General features: G+C 39.3%; 1 protein-coding gene across 2 annotated transcripts in view; it reads left to right on the top strand.

The window, feature by feature from the left end:
* The window catches only part of LOC125455934 (GTP cyclohydrolase 1), a 44,633-nt gene extending 31,406 nt beyond the window's left edge, over positions 1–13,227 (top strand). The window contains exons 5-7 of one of the 2 annotated variants that reach the window (XR_009446238.1): positions 1,226–1,310; positions 7,393–9,666; positions 10,630–13,227. Coding sequence is in view for 1 of the 2 variants with exons in the window: in XM_048538506.2 (XP_048394463.1) it covers positions 1,226–1,310; positions 7,393–7,519 (212 nt within the window). In the remaining variant the exon portion in view is untranslated. Of the gene's footprint in view, positions 1–1,225; positions 1,311–7,392 lie in introns of both variants that reach the window. The other variant, XM_048538506.2, reaches the window with a different exon arrangement.
* Positions 13,228–19,669: the final 6,442 nt, after the last annotated feature.

The following is a 19,669-nucleotide window of genomic DNA, read 5'->3' as shown; positions in this document are numbered from 1 at the left end:
AATCAAGTTTCTATTTCACTTCAGAGATGGTAGGAACGGCAGATGCTGGAGAATCTGAGATAACAAGGTGTGGAGCTGGATGAACACAGCAGGCCAAGCAACATCTTAGGAGCACAAAAGCTGACATTTCGGGCCTGGACCCTTCATCAGAAATTTGCCCTTTTCTGATGAAGGGTCTAGACCCGAAACGTCAGCTTTTGTGCTTCTAAGATGCTGCTTGGCCTGCTGTGTTCATCAGCCCCGCACCTTGTTATCTCCACTTCAAGCTGTTTATGCATTACTTGCTGAACTAAGTGTATTCCATATTTTTGGAGCTCAACCGAGCATTCATACTGAGACCACCTGAACACTGTTGATAGGTAGACAATTCTTTCCCTTCCCGTGCAGGTGATATTGTGTTGTCTTCCAAGAACAGTTGTTGGGTGAAAGCACAGTGTTTCAGATAATTGGGTAGTTTCCAAAAAAAAATTATTTCAGGAATTCTCCATGGGTGGTAAAGTTAACTGTTGGTGGGATTTCAGCTCAAACTCTTTGCAGAGAGGAATTTCAAAGAGATAGAGGGGGAGCAATGGGCAGGTGCTCTTCAGGCAGGTCAAAAAAACTGAGTTCAGAAATGCTATAATTTTATCTTGCTCAACATGTGACTGTGCTCTCAAAATTCTACAGTGTGTATGACCCCAATTGTGTTCCCTGCTTCTTGCAGGTGCAACGTTGTTGCTGTAATTAATGTCTTTTCCTCAGAAAAATGTTCTTGGTTCTCTGTTTGAAAATTCAAGATATGTTTGATTCGCTGATTTTTTTTTTAAAAATAATTTTAGATTACATCTTTTAATAACATTCTCCATAAAAAAGCATCATGGAACAAATGTTACCTTTTAGTTCGAACAATTCTTAAAAACATTCTAACAATATAACCTTGTTTAAACAGATTTTCCTTTGACTTAAATCAGTGGTTTTATATATAATTATGAGAAAATATTTAATAAGTTTTTGTTCTTATTTTAATTTCCAAAAATAAATGATGATGTTGTAATTTCTTGCACATTGTTGTGTAAGTCATGGATCTGTACACATTTACTTTGAACAAATCGTGCCAATACAAATTAGGAATTTTTATTCAGAAAGTAATGAAAATGCATAATTAAAATGTTATAATATCCTATCTTCATTCAGTAGTTAATCCTGAGCTCCTTTCACACAATTACATTATTTTGCCTGTCAACAGTACAAGAGCGTCTCACCAAACAAATTGCTAAAGCAATCACAGAAGCGTTACAACCTGCAGGCGTGGGAGTCGTGATTGAAGCCACGTGAGTTTTGAAAGCAGAATTAAGTTTAAAAAGCAAAACCATTTTTTGTTGTTTTTAATTTTGTGCAATTGTAACAGCTTTAACGAAGTTTAAGTTGGCAGGGCATTCCAAACTGTAGTATAGGTATCATCCAAGAAACTCAAATCTACTATTTTTCTTTTGTTGCTTGGTCAACGTAGCAAAGACTGGAGAGTTGGAAGTAGTTTTTAGAACAACAAAATAAATCCATACAGATCTTTTTAATGTAAAAAGCTATCTCAATGTAGTTTGCAAGAGTATTACAAAACATATGGAGATATCAAATTACCAAAAAACTTGATCAAAGATGTAGGTCTTAAGGACAGCCCAGAAGGAGGAAAGTGAGGCAGACAGGTACAGACAGATTATTCTAGAGTTTATAGCTAGACAACTGAAGCCTCAGCAACCAACAGTGGTGCAATTAGAATTGGTGGTTGCACTTGAGGCTAGTGTAGAGGAGCTCAAATATATCCAAATGTGTGGTCTAACGGAGATAACTGAGAAAGGGAAGGGACAATTTTGTGGAGGAACTTGAAAATCAGAATGAGAATTCTTATAGACAGCACTTTTTCTGGAAGCTAGTGTAGGTCAGTGATCTCGGAAAATGGAATTTATAGCAAGTTCATCATGAGCAGCAGAGTTTAGGATGACCTCAAGTTTACAGAGGGTAGATCAGGGAGACGAGCCAGATAATATTAATTATTCAGTTCAGAGGTAGCAAAAGGTATGTATGAATGTCAAGGTTATTCTGAAACACATTGAATAAGTTTATAACCATGTGAGTATTATCACAACCAGGCGAGGAGATGAAATCAGCTTTTTAAACCCTCTCTTGGTCAGTCACAACAAATAGCTTATTTCATTTTTAGCATGCAGCCATCACAATTCAACATGGCTAACTGGAAGGTGAAGGAGCCAGGAATCAAGGTTTACCTGAGTCAAAGTAAAAGAAATTTTATTACCTACTAATCTGTGGGGAAAAAAATGACATTAAACACTAACCGAAAAAGGTAAAAGGTTCAGAAGGGTGAGTGGTTGGAGTAGACAAGGAGAAATAACATTTTGCAGTTTGTCGTGCTTAGAGTCTTCAAGATTTTAAACCAGAGGCCGAATTTGGTTAATTGTTGACTCATCTGTATAAACAGTAATACAATGTGTAGTAGGCATCCTGCCCTTTGTGAATGGTTGCTTTTGCAAATTGCTTTTTCACTGGGACCTGCTTTCTGAGATAAAGAGAAAGTAGTTTCCACATGCTACTGTTCAGAATCCAAGTTCTTCTCCCTGTGCTGCTTGTCAAAAGTAGCTGTTGAAACATATGTCAGTGTTATTCCAGAGTCTAGCTCTATTGTTTGTCCAAGGTGAATAACTGGCAGCAAAGGTTTCATTTCCCACTATGTGAAATCATACAAGTATGTATTAAACCAGGGATATGAGTCTGATGCTAATCCAGTTGCTTGGTTTTGACGTCTTTAGATAAAAATAGTAATTTTAGCACAGATGGCTTTATTTATCCCATACAGGTCTCTTGAAATTTGCCTCTGTCTGCAATCAGGTGTCCACTGCTGCTGCTTTAGGTTCATTTTTTTTCCCTTTTCAAAAGCATTTCAGCCCATGAAAGATCTCTGGAACAACAATTAGACAGCGGATGTTAAAATTTGATGATCCATATTTACCACAATCATTGTAATAGGTGTGAATACGTTTTTGTCACGATATAGATAATGTGGTGAATTTATTTTCTCTAATTTTCATGAAGTGGTATTGTTTGGCCACTGGAGCATGCATTACGTATCCTGTAATTCTCTACCAAACAGCAGAGAAGGAACAGTGTGACTTGGAGTGGAGTTGGCATTAAATATGTTTCCACAACATTGCTGTTCTAGTTTTCTCCAGTGATAGAGATATGGAGAAGTTTGCAAGTCATTTTTGCTGAGTTTTACCATATCTTTAGACTGCCTGTTACTGTTGTGGTAGTAAGAAGGGGAGGAAGCCTTGATAATAGGTGTAGGATACTGATCTGACTTGCTTCTCTACCTGGATGCTGCTGAAATCTGTGTTACAGCTTCATTCATCTAGATCAGTGAAGAGAAATTCCACCACACACTGACTTAAACCTTGCAGATGTAACCATTTTAAGATTTTATCACACAAGCAGGTCATATGGACCATCATGTCTGTGCCAGGTTTCTACAAGAATAATTCATCTAGTCCCAGTTCCTGTGGCACAGAGTCATAGAGTCCTATAGCGCGGCTACAGGCCCTTCATTCCAAAGAAGTCCATGCCAACCAAAATGTCCATCCGTGCTAGAACCATTTCCCTGCACTTGGCCCTTTCCTATTCATGTATTTGTTCAAATGCCTTTTAAATGTTAATGTACCTGCCTCAACCACTTTTTCGCTGGCAGATTATTCCGTGTGCATACCACCTCCTGTTTTTAAAAAAAAATCGTCACCCAGGTTCCCATGTATTCTTTCCCCTTACCTTAAACTGATGCGCTCTAGTCCTCGACTCCCCAACCCTGGGAATCGGACTGAGTGCATTCACCCTATCCATGCCTCTCATGATCTTATACACTTCTGTAAGACACCCGCTCAGTCTCCCACATTGTAAATTTTAAAAAAAGCCCTAGCTGGTCCGACCTCTCCCTATAACTCAGTCCCTCGAGTCTTGGCAGCATCCTTGTAAACTTCTTCAGCACTCTTTCTAGTTTAATAACATCCTTCCTGTAGCAAGGTGACTAAAACGGCGCACAATACTCCAAGTCTGGCCCTCCCAGCATCCTGTGCACCTGCCACATAACTTCCCAACTCCTGTCCTCAGTGCCCCCTGACTGATGAAGGCCAGTGCACCAAAAGCCTTTCTTCACTGCCCTATCTACCTGTGACTCCACTTTCAGAGGACCATGCACCGGCACTCTAAGCTCCCTCTATTCTATTACATTCCTTAAGGCCCTACCATTCACCACGAAACCCCTCCCTTGATTTGACTTTCCAAAATGCAACATCTCACACTTATAAACTCCATTTACCATTTCTCAGCCCACTTCCCCAGCTGATCATGATCCTGCTGCCATTTCTGATGACGTTCCTCCCTGTCCAAGATACTGCCTACTTTAGTGCCATTCGTGAACTTACTGAAATCCATGTAGACTACATCTACTGCCCTGCCTCATCAACCTTCCTGGTCACTTCATCAAAGAACTTGGTGGCTCTGCCATTTTTCTTTTACTTTTAACGTAATTATTCAGTTCTTTTGAAAACCTCGACTGAATCTGCTTCCATCACACGTTCCAAATACTGACCACGGACTGCAGAAAAATATCTTTCCTCCTGATGTCGTTGCATCTTATGTTAGTGAACTTAAATCATGGTTGTGAGTTTCTGCTAGGGAGAATATTTTCTCCCTATCTATCTTGTCCAGATTGTCAACTTTGAACACAAAGTCATACAGCACAGAAACAGACCCTTAGGTCCAACTCATTCATGTCAACCATGTTCCCAAACTTTCTCCACTTGCATATGTTTGGTCCATATCCCTTCAAACAATTCCTATTCATATTACTTATCCAAATGACTTTTAAATGTTGTAACTGTACCTCCATCCACTAGTTCCTCTGGCAGTTTGTTACATATATGAACTATTGTGTTAACAGTTGCCTTTTAAACCTTTTCCCCCTCACCTTAAAAATAAGCTCCTAGTTTTGAATGCCCCCGTCCTAGGGAAAGAATCCTTGCTATTCACTTTGTGGACTGTGTGCACTTCTAGAAGGTCACCCCACAGCCTCTTGTCTATCAATTCTCCTCTCAGCTTTTCCTATTCCAAGGGGAATGACCCCACCTTCTCCAAACTATAAGTTCCTCAACCTGGACCATATCCTTGTATTATTTCGGCACTTTTTTTAATACGTTCACAATGTTCCTGAAGTGTAGTAACCAGAACCATCCACCATTCTTTTTCTTGATTTTAGTGTACAGGGCACAAATTCAAAATTTGGAGACATCTAAAAAACTTGGAAGTATTGTGAGCCAAGAGGCAAGAAGTTCATCACAACAAGAATTATAGACAGGGTAATGGAATGGGTGGACAAGTGACAAATATATTTAATGCTGAGAATTGTGAAATGATTTATTTTGGTCGGAAGACTAAAGAAAGGTAAAACAAAATAAAAGCAGGATCTCTAACACTAAGACAACAAAGTGTGGGGCTGGATGAACACAGCAGGCAAAGCAGCTTCTTAGGAGATGCTGCTTGGCCTGCTGTGTTTATCCAGCTTCACACTTTGTTATCTTGGATTCTCCAGCATCTGCAGTTCCTATTATCTCTAGCTGTAACGCTAACACCTGTGAAAACTGACTATATACTTTCTTCCAGTGTGAAAAGCAACCAAATGCAAGGACCATTCACTGACAGTTTTGCATCCATTCTGCCCTTACACACAAGGGAAAAGCTTTTTGCTGCCAGAACATTAGTCATTCATCAGAGTGCTTATACTCTGCTCAGCTTTTCTAGTCAAAATGTGATGTGTCTGGTCCAAGGCAAACATCTGGTGAGAGCTGACCCTGAAGATGTGTTTTGTTTTTTTTTTCTTGTTAGGCTAGGCTTCCTTAGCTAATACTATATGACTAATGGAGGCTAGGGCATTTTGGAAGGCAGTTAAAGGTCTGGAGCCATATAAAACCTGACCAATTTCCTTCCCTACAAAAGGATATTAGTGAACAGGATGGGTTTTTAAACAACAATCTGGTACTTTCATGGTCACGATCATTGATAGTAGTGATTTATTCCAGCGGTTTATTTTTAATCAACTGAGTTTCAAGGTCCCCAGATGCATGGTGGGATTTGAATTCAGGCACGAATTCAGGTTAATTCAGTAAGATAACTACTAATGTTGAGGATTTTGGTAGTCATGGTGCTATTGAAAGCAAAAAAGTAGATGCTGGGATTTATCTTGTTTAATATCCCATGCCATTGAATGTACACAATGAAGATCAAATATAATCAAGTCTAGAAGCATTGGAGTAATTGAGTTGTACCATGAAGAGAAGATGCAAATGGGTGGAGTAAGTTAGGGGAAGGGAGGTAGGGAGAAATGATAGTGAAATTGCTCAGGAAGAGAGGAGGGAAGTATTGATGATAATTATAAATGGGATATAGGGTCTGAGGTGGATGTGGCTGAGAAGGAACTATAGCAAGGACAGTAATAGTGGGAATACAGAAAGGAGAAGTGTGGACTTATGGCATGACCCATTTTTGAGTGAGACAAATAGGAGGCTGGAAGAACACAGCAAGCCATGCAGCTTCTGGAGGAAAAGAACAGTTGATGTTTCAGGTATTACCCTTCATCAGGATTAGATGTGGTGGTAGGGGGAGCTGCAGATAAAGAGAGGGGGGTGTGGAGGCAGAATGGTGTTGATAGGTGGACACTAGCAGTATGTACGACCCTGGATGGGAGGGATGAATCCGGTTGATGGCTGCAAGGGAGGATCAAAAGGTGGAATGGAAGGGACAAGGGGGTGGCTGGAAGGGGAGTGGGGGGATCGGTGGGAAGGCTATTTGAAATTGAAGAACTTAATGTTGAATCCTCCAGCCTGTAGGGCGCCCAGGCGGAAGATAAGGTATCGTTCTTCAAATTTGTGTTCCAAGTTACTGCAGCATAGGAGGAGGTGGAGGATGGACAGGTCGGAGGGGGATTAGGGCGGGGAGTTGAAATAGGCAATGACTGGGAGTTTAGGTTAGACATTACGGGCCAGGTGAAGATGCCTGGCAAAATGGTCACCTAGTCTACATTTGGTCTCACTGATGTAGGGAAGGCCACATCAGGAGCACCGGATACAATAGACTAGGTTGGAAGAGATGCAGAGGAAGCTCTGTCTCACTTGGAAGGGCTGTTTAGGGCCCTGATTGGAGGCCTTCTCTACGTCATACTAGGTAGGAGTCAAATATAAACTGAAATCTTATTGTAAAATGAAGTTGCTCACTAAAACAGCCAAGCCATTTTGGCAATGCAGAGGACTGTGATGGAGGATGTCAACAAGCCTATTTAAATAGTCTTTCTCTTTGCAGACACATGTGCATGGTGATGAGGGGAGTGCAAAAGATGAACAGTAAAACTGTAACCAGCACGATGTTGGGTGTTTTCCGGGAAGACCCAAAGACCCGAGAGGAGTTTCTAACTCTGATTAAGAACTGAAAATTGAGCACTGGATGGAACAGGCTGCTTTTAAACGTTCAATATGTGCTGCACTTGTTGTTCCTCGTTTGTATTTGTTAAATGTGTAGATGTAGGATTCGGACTGACACAAATACGAACCTGTTAACAGTAAAGGTTAATGTACCTTGGGTTATGTCAACATACTGTAACAAAGTCACAGCTCTTAGTGTTTAATATCTGATTGTCATAGAATTCTCAGATAAGATGCATGGTAGTTTCATAGATTTAAATGTCTGGTGACCAATGGCTTAGTATGTAATGCAACTTTGCAGAGTCTACTCAAAATATTTATACAAACGTACATGCTTTTTTTTTGCTTTTAGTTAAAAACTAAGAAATATCACAAATAATACTGAAATGTTTTATCCATTCCACTTGTAGGTGCTCTCCTCGTTGCACAATTAAATAATTTTAAGATTTGTTTATTTTTCTAACCAGCATCAAACAGTTCTTCTGAAGACTTGGAGTAAATGTCATGGTGGTAGAATTTATAGTGGTGTCTAAAAAAGATGGCAGAGTTCTTCCCTGCATGACAGTTACATGTATAGAGCTTGTGAGTTTTTTTGTATAGAATTCTGACTTCATTCCATTGACAAATTAGGTTCAACAGAATGAGCTAAATCTTTTCAATATTATTGTTTGCTCCAGAGTTGAGAACTGTTGTGGTTGTGCAAACACTGTCTACATATGAGGCAAAAGGAAAAGGAAGGTCAGTTTGGCCACCATACTTTATATATCAGGAGTTAGGGTAGCTAATGTGTTCTTAATGTTTCTGTTTCTACTGTTTGATCTAGAAGGTAATTCCATGCATTGGTAACCATGGCCCTTGTGTCTCCTTTATGCCTTTGTGGCTGGAATAGGATATTAGTGCTCAAGATGTGGTCTGACTACGGGTTGAATATGCTTTCTCTAACTTTCATATTATACTGTTTGATGACAGTGTTATATTAACTTTGCCTAGGAATTAACCTGGAAAAGGTTTAACCAATTTGCAATCATTTGTACAATCAACAGTTGTCATAATCCTGTGTCTGCCTCATTCACACATTTTTAATTCAATCTTTCAGATATGTTACGGTTGGACTTTATCTCTGGTTCAGAAAGCCTGAGTTCATGACACTATCATTGCATGCAAGAGTGCCCCACAGCCCATTCACACACCCACTAATTACCTAACTCATTGTTAAATAGGAACATGATCCCTAATTAATTTCATAGGCTCCCAATCTTGTTAAAAGCAGGCAATTATTTTCCTACACTTAGACAAGATTATATTAGATCTCTCAACCACTGGCAGCAGTCTACCCTGTCCATTCGTTATTATAGATACCACTATCAATTCACCTCATTTTGGTGTAATGAACAGGCATCAAAGTTTTCAGGTTTTCCTGGATCGTTTTTTTAGTTCCTCATTCTAGGTTGCATTTTCTAAAGAGCATCACTCTTCCTGGAGTATGAAGTTCTAAATTGTATACAGGATTGAAGCTGTGGTTTTACTAAGCGCTTATCTAGACACTGCATCTTAATTTTTATATTTACATTTTACTCTAAAACCTCAAAATCTACATACTTGTCCTTCATGTTGAAATTATCCACGTGAAGTCGTTCTTTTAATATGAACAAAATACCTTCTGCTCTTGCACATCTAACCTTTTTGCTGCTCAAATTAGAATGGTTACTTTTATTTAACCAAGGGTGCCACTTCATTTGCAGACATTAAATTTGCCATGTCTTACACATCCTATCTCATCAATATTGCCTTTCAACTTTCTTTCATTATCATTATTTACTCAGTCTATTTTAGTACTATCTATAAATTTCTCCCAACATTTTTATTCAAGCCTTATATTGTAATCATTGATTGCCTCTCTGTAGTGCATGGACCACTTAGATAGCAGGATTACTAAAACTATCAGTCTTCCATTTTCACCTTCTAATTTGTCTATATGATTCACAGATGATTCAGCATTAGTCCAATTAGTCTACCACTGTCCTATCCTCTCAAGCTACAGAAGAAGTTGGGCTCCTTCAATTCCACTGCCCTAATTTCATCATGTTCGCAAATTTAATGAATTTGAATTGAACATCTCTTTCAATCTTATGGAGGACAAATACTTCTTAAGCTGGTAAAGTAGAAATGTGCATTTTCACCATTAGTCAGATTTGTAATGAATCATAGAATCACATTCCCAGTTAGAAAAAGACAAAAGGTTTGGAGAAAGCGCACAGAAATAAGACTAAAAAAGTTACTGTGGGTTGGCACAGATATGGGCTGAACAGCCTCTTCTACGCTGTAAAAATTCCACTTCTAGTTTTAGCATTTGTAATGAGTGTTTTTGTTTTTGTTTTGCTGTGGATTTGTTCTTATTTAAATAAATTTAGACTAAGGACAGGCCTAAATGCCTTTCGATACTATTCGAAATAAAAGGCACAGGAATTGATACTTTTACAAACCGCTTCACTTTTAGTTGTTTACTATACAGCTTTACCATTGATGAAAAACGACACTTTGTTGAAGCTTTTCATTGTGCACTCAGAAGAACCATTTGCAAAACATACCAGAGTGAAAGGGACATTTATATTGTATGGGAGAGTACTATCAGGCTTGCAGTGTGGCACATTTGCATGTACTGAAGCTACATGCATTAACAGACAGGGTTTTATTCTACGCAGACAGAAAGAATGTGTACGCGCTCTGCTCCAGTCCCAATTCAGGAAAATAGGTGACAGCCCAATGCATGTTTTCTTAAAAGTATACTAAGTGATGATAATTCTTTATTTAAAACTTAATGATGTTTTCATATTGCAATTGACATACATTCAAGAAATCCGCAATACTTGTGAATACTATTGCTTTGCTCAGAATGCTAATGTGCAACTTTTAGTAAGGAATACCCAATGTTACTAATTGATCAATATAGCTAAATCAGTAGTTTACTTCTCAGGGCAATGCCACTACCAATCAGTGTCCAACATTAAAATTTAAACATGCTTGGTAGTTAATTATTATTGTTAACTGGTGTATTCTCCATTGCAATGCCACTAACTGAGTTCACTTGCCAACTAATCGCTATTTTCTTCTCCTACAGTATACTTTTTGTTTCCTTCAACATTTCTTTTGAAATGTCCTGATGACTGCAAGATGAAAAGCTATGACAAATGTGTCTTTTTAGTAGGACCTAAAGTGCCACTTTGTAACCAACACAAGATACTTGCTGTCACCTTTGGGTAGAATTAGATGGTTTAAGTAGATCTCATCATTGATTTATAACTATATTGCAAATATTTGAAATGTCTGTATACTCATGAGAAGAGCAAAAGAAGAACTGGAAGAAACAGTATGAAGCTTTCTCTACAATGTTAGCTAATTATAAATCTAAGACATAATTCGTTATCAGGATCTTTCATGCCTCAAGTGCCAGCCCAGAGTGGAAGCACGAGTTCTCTCCCATAAATCCATCCAGATGGTTCTTAGATGAGTATGAAGAAAATAATTAAACCATAGGTTGAAAGGTTAGAGTTTATTTACATAAGTCAGGAAATGCTGAGAAGAGCCTGGAAACAAATACACCGAGGATTTTCCCCTTTTTTTAATTTATGGCAAATCTTGACCATCTTGATGCTAAGAGGGGATTTAATAGACACATACAAGATGATCAGAGGATTAGATAGGGTGGACAGTGAGAGTCTTTTTCTGAGGATGATGACTTCAGCTTGTACAAGGCATCATAGCTACAGATCGAGGGGTGATAGATTTAAGACAGATGTCAGAGGCAGGTTCTTTACTCGGAGAGTGGTAAGGGCGTGGAACGCCCTGCCTGCCAATGTAGTTAACTCAGCCACATTAGGGGCATTTAAACAGTCCTTGGATAAGCATATGGATGATGATGGGATAGTGTAGGGGGAGGGGCTTAGATTAGTTCACAGGTTGTTCTGCGCTGTATTGTTCATGTAACAGCTGAAATTGTCAAACCTTGTGCAGATACTAGTTCACCTTGTAGCAGGGTAATCAAGTGAAATATGTTATTATCAGTGTTTTAATGTGTAATATTTGCTGCTGCTGCAACCACAAGTACTACACACACTGCACCTGCAGTGGCAGCACCTGTCATGTTGTCAGTAGCTGCCTACAACAAACAATATTGTTTTGCATGACCATTGATGCCACATTGCCAAGCCCTCACTGCTTTGCTCACTTCCCTGCTCATCTCCAACTTACTGCACCCTCTTCCTCAGCCACCACTTTGCACACGAAACAGAAAGTGAGGTGGCGAGCTGGTCAGTGAGCAGGGTGATGTATAAATCGGTGAAAAATGCAGTGAGCTGGCAAATGTACAGAGTAGCATGTGAGAGGCAACAACAACAGGCGCACAATGATTTTACTGGCACAAAATTACGTCTCTACCATTTATAGAAATCCATGTTATATATTAACATTCGGACAAAAGGATTTCCTGGTCTGATGAATCAGAATACATATTAAAGATTTAATCATTCTTTAGAAATAATTTTCCTACAATATTTCTTAATTCCATTATTTTCCTCATTTTGTTATTTTCAAAATATTCTGGGAGTGCAATACAATGTTTATTAGATGAAGTTTGTTTTTTTTATAAAGAAAGTACTAACGTTGCTTTTTTTGTTTACTTCTGATTAATTGCTCTGGTTTGTTCAATTTAAAGATGAAAATGTCAATTGAAGATGAAATAATTTTTGGTAACCCATTGCAATCAAGAAAAACTAAAGTGGTTTAATAGGTATCTGCTATTGCATTGTTCACCAAGCTACTGATTCCTCATCTGTCTTAGAAAGTGTACAATTTATTGGAAAAAATTGATTTGTTATTTTTTAATGGTAATTAAATGTAGGATTTAGTCTAATCGAAGGGTTAATCAGACATTCTACTTTAACAAACTTTGTTTCGGTTTTTTTTGTTGATTTAACTTTGCGTACAGGCATCAACCACTGGAGCAGTCCAAATTCTTGGCAAGTGATAAGGTTCAGAGTGACAGGTTAAGCACTACACAGATATTGTAAGATTAGTTCTTGATAAACCCCACCTGAATGCCACAAAAACTTGTGACAGTGTGCCATTTTCCATGTAATATTTAAATATCTATTCATTAATGCATGTTTTCTTAAACGTGTACTGTATTTTAATAATTTTTTCATTTAAAACTTAATGATGTTTTCACATTACAATTAACGCATTCTAGAAATCTGCAGTACTCGTGAATACTATTGCTTTGCTCAGAATGCTAATGTGCAACCTTTCATAAGGAAAACCTGATGTTACTAATTGACCAATATAGCTAAAAAGAGTGGACACAAATTGTACACCAATTTGCTATAGGCACATTCCTGACATGGCGCATAATGTATCCCTCAGATATGTGGAAATCCATATTCAGTGTATGTTGTTCTGAGTAACTTGCGTAGTGCATTAACCTGCGGTCTGTTGCCACTGAAATATGGCCTTGGACTTCGTTGTATCCCGAGAGGCAAATAGAATTGTTTGTTTCAAATCTCTCATTTTGTAATTGTTCTGTCACTCTTGAAATGTATTTAATTTTAGTGCACTTAAGGGACTGTATTGAATATGTCAGAAAGATTGTAATATATGTCCAGTTGTTTATACAATAAATATTATTATATTAACAGTTTAACCACATTAAATTATACTTTAGTTGAAAGACATAAATGAACTGAACAATGTTTATTTCTGCACGGAATTTCTGCAATATTTTGCCTTTTAAATTGTAAAGTTGTGACTTTTTATAAAGTTAAAATCATTGCATATTCTTACTAATATGAAAATGTTAGCTGTCTTACTTGGGTTAGTGAGGCTTGGATGGGAGTGGTCAGCTTTGCACAAAACCTGCCGATTGCTGTAATCTGCGAATGAATCAGCAGTTTCCAAATAAATCTGATTAAAGCATTAATTAGGTATGCAAAGCCTAGATAAAGTGTGAAACATTTCCTTGTCAACGAAAACCAGGATTTATATAGCACCAGTAATGTAGAACGATCAACCAAATGTGCTTCATGGTACCGGAATGAGAAACATCAGCACCAAACTAGACCTAGTCACCAATGCTAAAAGAGATGGGCTTTTTAAAGAAAAAAAGGACTAATTATGGATGCATGGGCTGATTAGAGAGGTTTAGAGGAATATCAAACCTTGAGCTAATGTGCTAAAGGAACAGCCACCAATGGTGGAACGATGCACAGGAGGCCAGGAAGAAATTAGTTTTGAGGGTTGTAGAATTCGGGGAGGTGACGACCTAGTCTGGTAATCCGGAGTTCCAGCTAATGTTCTTAGAACATGTTCAGTTCCCACTATGGTGAATGCTGGGATTAAAATACAGGAAAAATCTGGGAATTACAAACTGGTTTAATGGTTACCATGACCCACCGTTGACTGTTCACTGCCCTCTGAAATGGCAGTTAGCAAACCACACAATTCAGATCCAGTTAGAAACACAGAACAAATGCTTCCCTTGCCTGCGACACCCATATCCTATGCATGGTGATGGCCTGGTGGTATTATTGCTGGACTGTTAAAACATACAGTTGTGATCCTCTCCAATGTGCCGCTGCAATGCTTTAATTCTGAAAGGACTGATTCGGGTCAATTTGTCTGTCGAGTGACTGCTTTCAATTCCAAAGTGACATTAAAATGTCAGTTAATTTTTTTTTAAAGTCTGGAACATTGTAGGGAAACAAAATGCATCTTTGACAGAAGGCTGGATATTTGTGTGTTTTTTAAAATCAGAACAAAAATTATCTGAGCAATCGAAACTAGAAAGGATTTTCAATGGACAGGGTATTTCAACAGTGTATTTGTTTGCTTTTCAAGTTTTGAATTTCTTAGTGGTTTTGGCAACACAAAATTATATTCACATGGTTAAGATTATTAGAGATACAAGGTATATTTTAACATTTGTCAGTAAGTAGAAGATTTGACCGAGTTCATAGATGCCTTGCCATCACTCCCACCATACCCACACAGAGATATCAGTTAACTTTCTCTTGAGTGGTAATAGCAAATTGTGAGAGGCACCATAGGATTAGCAAAGAAAGGGTGTGAGTTGTGCATCAGAGAATTCAAATTGAAAGAAAATCACATGACAACAGGTACACGATTGTTTTGTGAATATTGTCGGGGGAGGCAATGGCCTAGTGGTATTATCGCAACTATAAATCCAGAGACCTGGATAACATTTTGGGGATAACACGGTGTGAAGCTGGACGAACACAGCAGGCCAAGCAGCATCAGAGAAGCAGGAAGGTTGACTTTTCGGGTCGAGACCTTTCTTCAGAAAAAAATGGTGGATGATCCTGCTCCTCTGATGCTGCGTGGCCTGCTGTGTTCATTCAGCTCTACACCTTGTAATCTAACATTCTGGGGACTCGGGTTCAAATTCAGTCCTGGCAGATGGTGGAATTTGAATTCAATAAAATATCTGGAATTAAGAATCAAATGATAACCATGAATCCATTGTCGATTGTCAGGAAAACCCCATCTGGTTCACTAATGTCCTTTAGGGAAGGAAACTGCCATCCTTACCTGGTCTGGCCGACATGTGACTCCACACCCACAGCAATGTGGTTGATCGTTGGCTCATAACTGCCCTCCGGGCAATTAGGGATGGGCAATAAATGCTGCTCTCATCCCATGAATGAATAAAGAAAAAAATTACAGTTTTGCTTTCTCCAGTTGAATTAAAGTTGAGAAACTGCATTTGCTTCTGACAGCAGCAAGGAACCATGTGTGCTTTGATCAACAACAATTATACGATTAATGAATGATCAATAGGAAGTGGACAAAAACAGGTAACTATAGGCCAGGTAGCTTAAATTCATTAGTGGGGAAAATGCTTGAATCTACCATTAAGGAAGAAATAGCAAGACCTCTGGATATAAATTGTCCAATTGGGAATACCCAGCATGTGTTCATGAAGGGTATGTTATGTTTAACTAATTTGGTGGAATTCTTTTGAGGACATTACTTGCATTGTGGACAATGGGGGACCGGTGGATGTAGTGTATCTGGATTACCAGAAGGCATTTGACAAGGTGCCCCACCAAAGGCTGCTACATAAGATAAAGTTGCATGGTATTATAGTAATGTATTGGCATGGATAGAGGATTGGTTGACCAATAGAAAGCAAAGAGTAGGAGTAAATGGGTGTTTTTTTTTGGTTGGTGATCTGTGGCTAGTGGTGTGCCTCAGGGACCAGTGTAGGAACCACAATTGTTTACAATTTACATAGATGACTTGAAGTTGGGGACTAAGTGTGGTGTGTCAAAATTTGCAGATGACACTAAGGTGAGTGGTAGAGCAAAGTATGCAGAAGACTGAAAGTCTGCAGAGGGAGTACAATGTTGATAAGTGTGAGATCATCCATTTTGGTAGGAATAACAGCAAAATGGACTATGTTTTAAATGGTAAAAAATTCCAGCACGCTGCTGTGCAGAGGGACTTGGGTGTCCTTGTGCATGAATCGCTAAAAGTAGGATAGCAGGTGATTTAAAAAGGCAAATGGAATTTTGCCTGCCATTGCTAAAGGGATGAAGTTTAAAAACAGGGAGGCTATGCTGCAGCTGTATGGGGTCCTGGTGAGGCCACACCTGGAGTACTGTGTGCAGCTTTGGTCTCCTTACTTGAGAAGAGATGTACTAGCGCTGGAGGGGGTGCAGAAGAGATTCTCTCAGCTGATTCCAGAGTTGAGAGGGTTGGATTATGAGGAGAGACTGAGTAGACTGGGATTATACTGATTGGAATTCAGAAGAATGAGGGGAGATCTTACAGAAACACATAAGGTTATGAAGGGAATAGATAAGGTGGAGGTGGGGAGGTTGTTTCCACTAGCAGGTGAAACTAGGACTAGAGGGTCTGTTCTAGACTAGATTTCTCTCATTGGAGAGAAGGAGGCTAAGAGGGGATTTAAGAGAGACATACAAGGTGATCAGAGGATTAGATAGGGTGGACAGTGAGAGTCTTTTTCCGAGGATGATGACTTGAGCTTGTACAAGAGGGCATAGCTACAAATTGAGGGGAGATAGATTTAAGACAGATGTCAGAGGCAGGCTCTTTACTCAGAGAGTGGTAAGGGCATGGAATGCCCTGCCTGCCAATGTAGTTAACTCAGACACATTAGGGGCATTTAAACAGTCCTTGGATAAGCATATGGATGATGATGGGATAGTGTAGGGGGAGGGGTTTAGATTAGTTCACAGGTCGGCACAACATCGAGGGCCGAAGGGCCTGTTCCGCACTGTATTGTTCTATGTTCTAGGGCATCGCCTCCAAATAAAGGGAAGCAGATATAGGACTGAGGTCAGGAGGAACTTCTTTACCCAATGGTTTGTGAGTCTCTGGAATTCCCTGCTCAGTGAAGCGGTCAAAGCTACCTCGCTGAATGAATGTTTTTAAGGCAAGGCTAGATACATTTCTGAACAGTAAAGGAATTTAGGGTTATGGTGAGTGCACAGGTAAGTGGAGCGGAGTCTCAAAAAGAACAGCTATGATCTTATTAAATGGCAGGGCAGGCTCGGGGGGCCAGACGGCCTCCTCCTGCTCCTAGTTCTTATGTAATAGATAAGGCTCATATCAACTGGAATTGGGTGTTTTTCTCTGCTGCAGCACTCTGTTTCACTGAAGATGATGTTCCACCTGACCAATGCTCCTGGACTGATTATTGGGATGTTGCTTTTACTATGGTTGTCTCCCTTGGCCTGACTGAGATCTATTTCCCCTAGACTTTGAGATATAACCATTTGGTTGAAACACTTTGTGATTGTCTACATATGCTGTTGGTAAATGCAGTAGGTGAAAGACTGATCTAACACGGAGCTGTATAGAAACATGTTCACCTTGTCTGATGGTTATCATTATTCAAAGATTGGCAGCTTGGCTTTATCTGTGCTAAAGCAAGGCCGAGATACTGAGGTTCAAAATGAATGACAGAGGTGGGTGTGTGGAATGCGCTGCCGGCGGTGGTAGTGGAGTCAGGTACATGAGCGACATTTAAGCAATTCTTGGATAGGCACATGGATGATCATCAAATGTAGGGTAGTTTTATCTTAGAGTAGGATAACACGTCGGCACAACATCGTGGGTCAAAGGGCCTGTACTGTTCTACGAATGGAGATGAGACACATTGTTCCAGGCTTGGGTTAAGATTAAGGTCAAGACCTGAGGTGGATGAGGCCTCCTTTGAAAACTTCTCTGTGTGTGTGTGTGTGTGTGTGTGTGTGTGTGTGTGTGTGTGTGTGTGTGTGTGAGTGATGCTGAACACAGTCTCCCTTCCATGTTGCAAGTCAAAGGGGAAAAATAACTATATCACCTGTGATTGGAATAAGTACTCAGCAAAACGTGGCCACTTCCCACCAACTTCAATTTTAAACATAAAATTAACAGCATTTAATAAAGCCAGACATTACTTCTACATTGTCTTTCAACAACTAATCTGGAAGTATATTGTAGATCTCTTTAAACAACATTGCTGAGTATTCTTTACTGCTACTTGACACACATTCAGCACTTTTTTCCCTCTATTCATTCATGGGATGAGGGCAGCAATGGCCAGGCAGCATTTGTTGCTCATCCGTAATTGCCCAGAGGACAGTTAAGAATCAACCACATTGTTGAGTCTGGAGTCACATACAGGCCAAACCAGGTAAGGGTGGCAGTTTCCTTCCCAAAAGGACATTAGTGAACCAGATGGGTTTTTCCCAACAATCGACAATTGATTCCGGGCCATCTTTTGATTCTTAATTCTAGATATCTTATTGAATTCAAATTCTGTCATCTGCTGGGATGGGATTTGAACCTGGGTCCCCAGAATGCTAGATAACAAGGTGCTGAGCTGGATGAACACAGCAGGTCAAGCAGCATCAGAGGAGCAGGAAAGCTGACGTTTTGGGCCTAGACCCAAAACGTCAGCTTTCCTGCTCCTCTGATGCTGCTTCACCTGCTATGTTCATCCAGCTATACACCTTGTTATCTCAGATTCTCCAGCATCTGCAGTTTCTACTATCTCTCGCCAGAATGTTATCCGGGTCTCTGGATTCACTATAGCAAAATACTATAGGCTGGTTCTTTCTTTGATAAATGGCCTGAAGATACAAAAAAATTTCTTTTTCATAAATTTTTGCTCATTTTTTAAAAACTTCTGAGTTAATATCTGATTATTATTCTATTACATTTATTAGCTCCTGTTTCTTATGTTGCCTAACATTGTCCAGCTGTTGTTGGTGGTGAGATAAAGTAATTTAGGTTTCTGTGGGAAGAACTTGGGTAGAAATGATTATCATGTCACAATGTTTAGACAATTTTTTTTGCTTCTTTATTACTAAAGTGGAACTTCAGAATTGTATGAGGGCTAACTTTGTTGGGCTGTATTGGGAGTCAAGCCAGGTGACCCAACAAGAGCTGAATGGTCTGAGCAGAAAGCCTTTTTTGGGGTCTCTATCATTGTATTGAAAAAAAAACTGTTCACTCCTTGGTGTCTCTTTCTAATCACTATTTATTGCCCCTTTATTTACTATGCCAATTCACTTAGTATCCACAAGTACCAGGGCACATAGGAGAAAATGGTGAAATTCTATGACAAACTCCTTTATTGTAGACTACACTGTACTGAGAAAAGCAGATTAAAAAAATACATTTTGACAGGTCTCGACTGCTTTGACACTGCTCAAACTATCTCAATGTTTTTTGACAGCTCTTGACATATTAATACCTGTGCCATGTCTTGACAAGTTGGGCAATTCTTAGGCGTTAGTTAATACAACTTTTATGCATAATCTTCTCCACTGTGAGTAATCCTGCTGGTTATCTGACCTCACTTCCCAAGAATTTACATTTCTGGTTCCAGAACTCCAGAATCTGAGTTGAGTCCAGGCAATCATATAAATGGTTATCTGCCTCCACAAGCTGCACATAAATGGCCCATCCCAATCCCAGCTGTGAAAAATGAGAAATGGCAATTTGCAGTGGGATTTGGGATTTTTGCAGAGAGCAGTTAAACATAAAGCAATTAGGCAAAAAACAATCCTGGCCTTGACTGTCGTGCCCATATCCTATAATGTCACTTTAAAGTATTAGAAAGATTGGTAATA

The sequence above is a fragment of the Stegostoma tigrinum genome, chromosome 10, assembly GCF_030684315.1.
Source record: "Stegostoma tigrinum isolate sSteTig4 chromosome 10, sSteTig4.hap1, whole genome shotgun sequence".
Lineage (NCBI taxonomy): Eukaryota > Metazoa > Chordata > Chondrichthyes > Orectolobiformes > Stegostomatidae > Stegostoma > Stegostoma tigrinum.
Note: the sequence above shows the minus strand (reverse complement) of the source record. Positions and strands in the feature narration are given on the sequence as shown.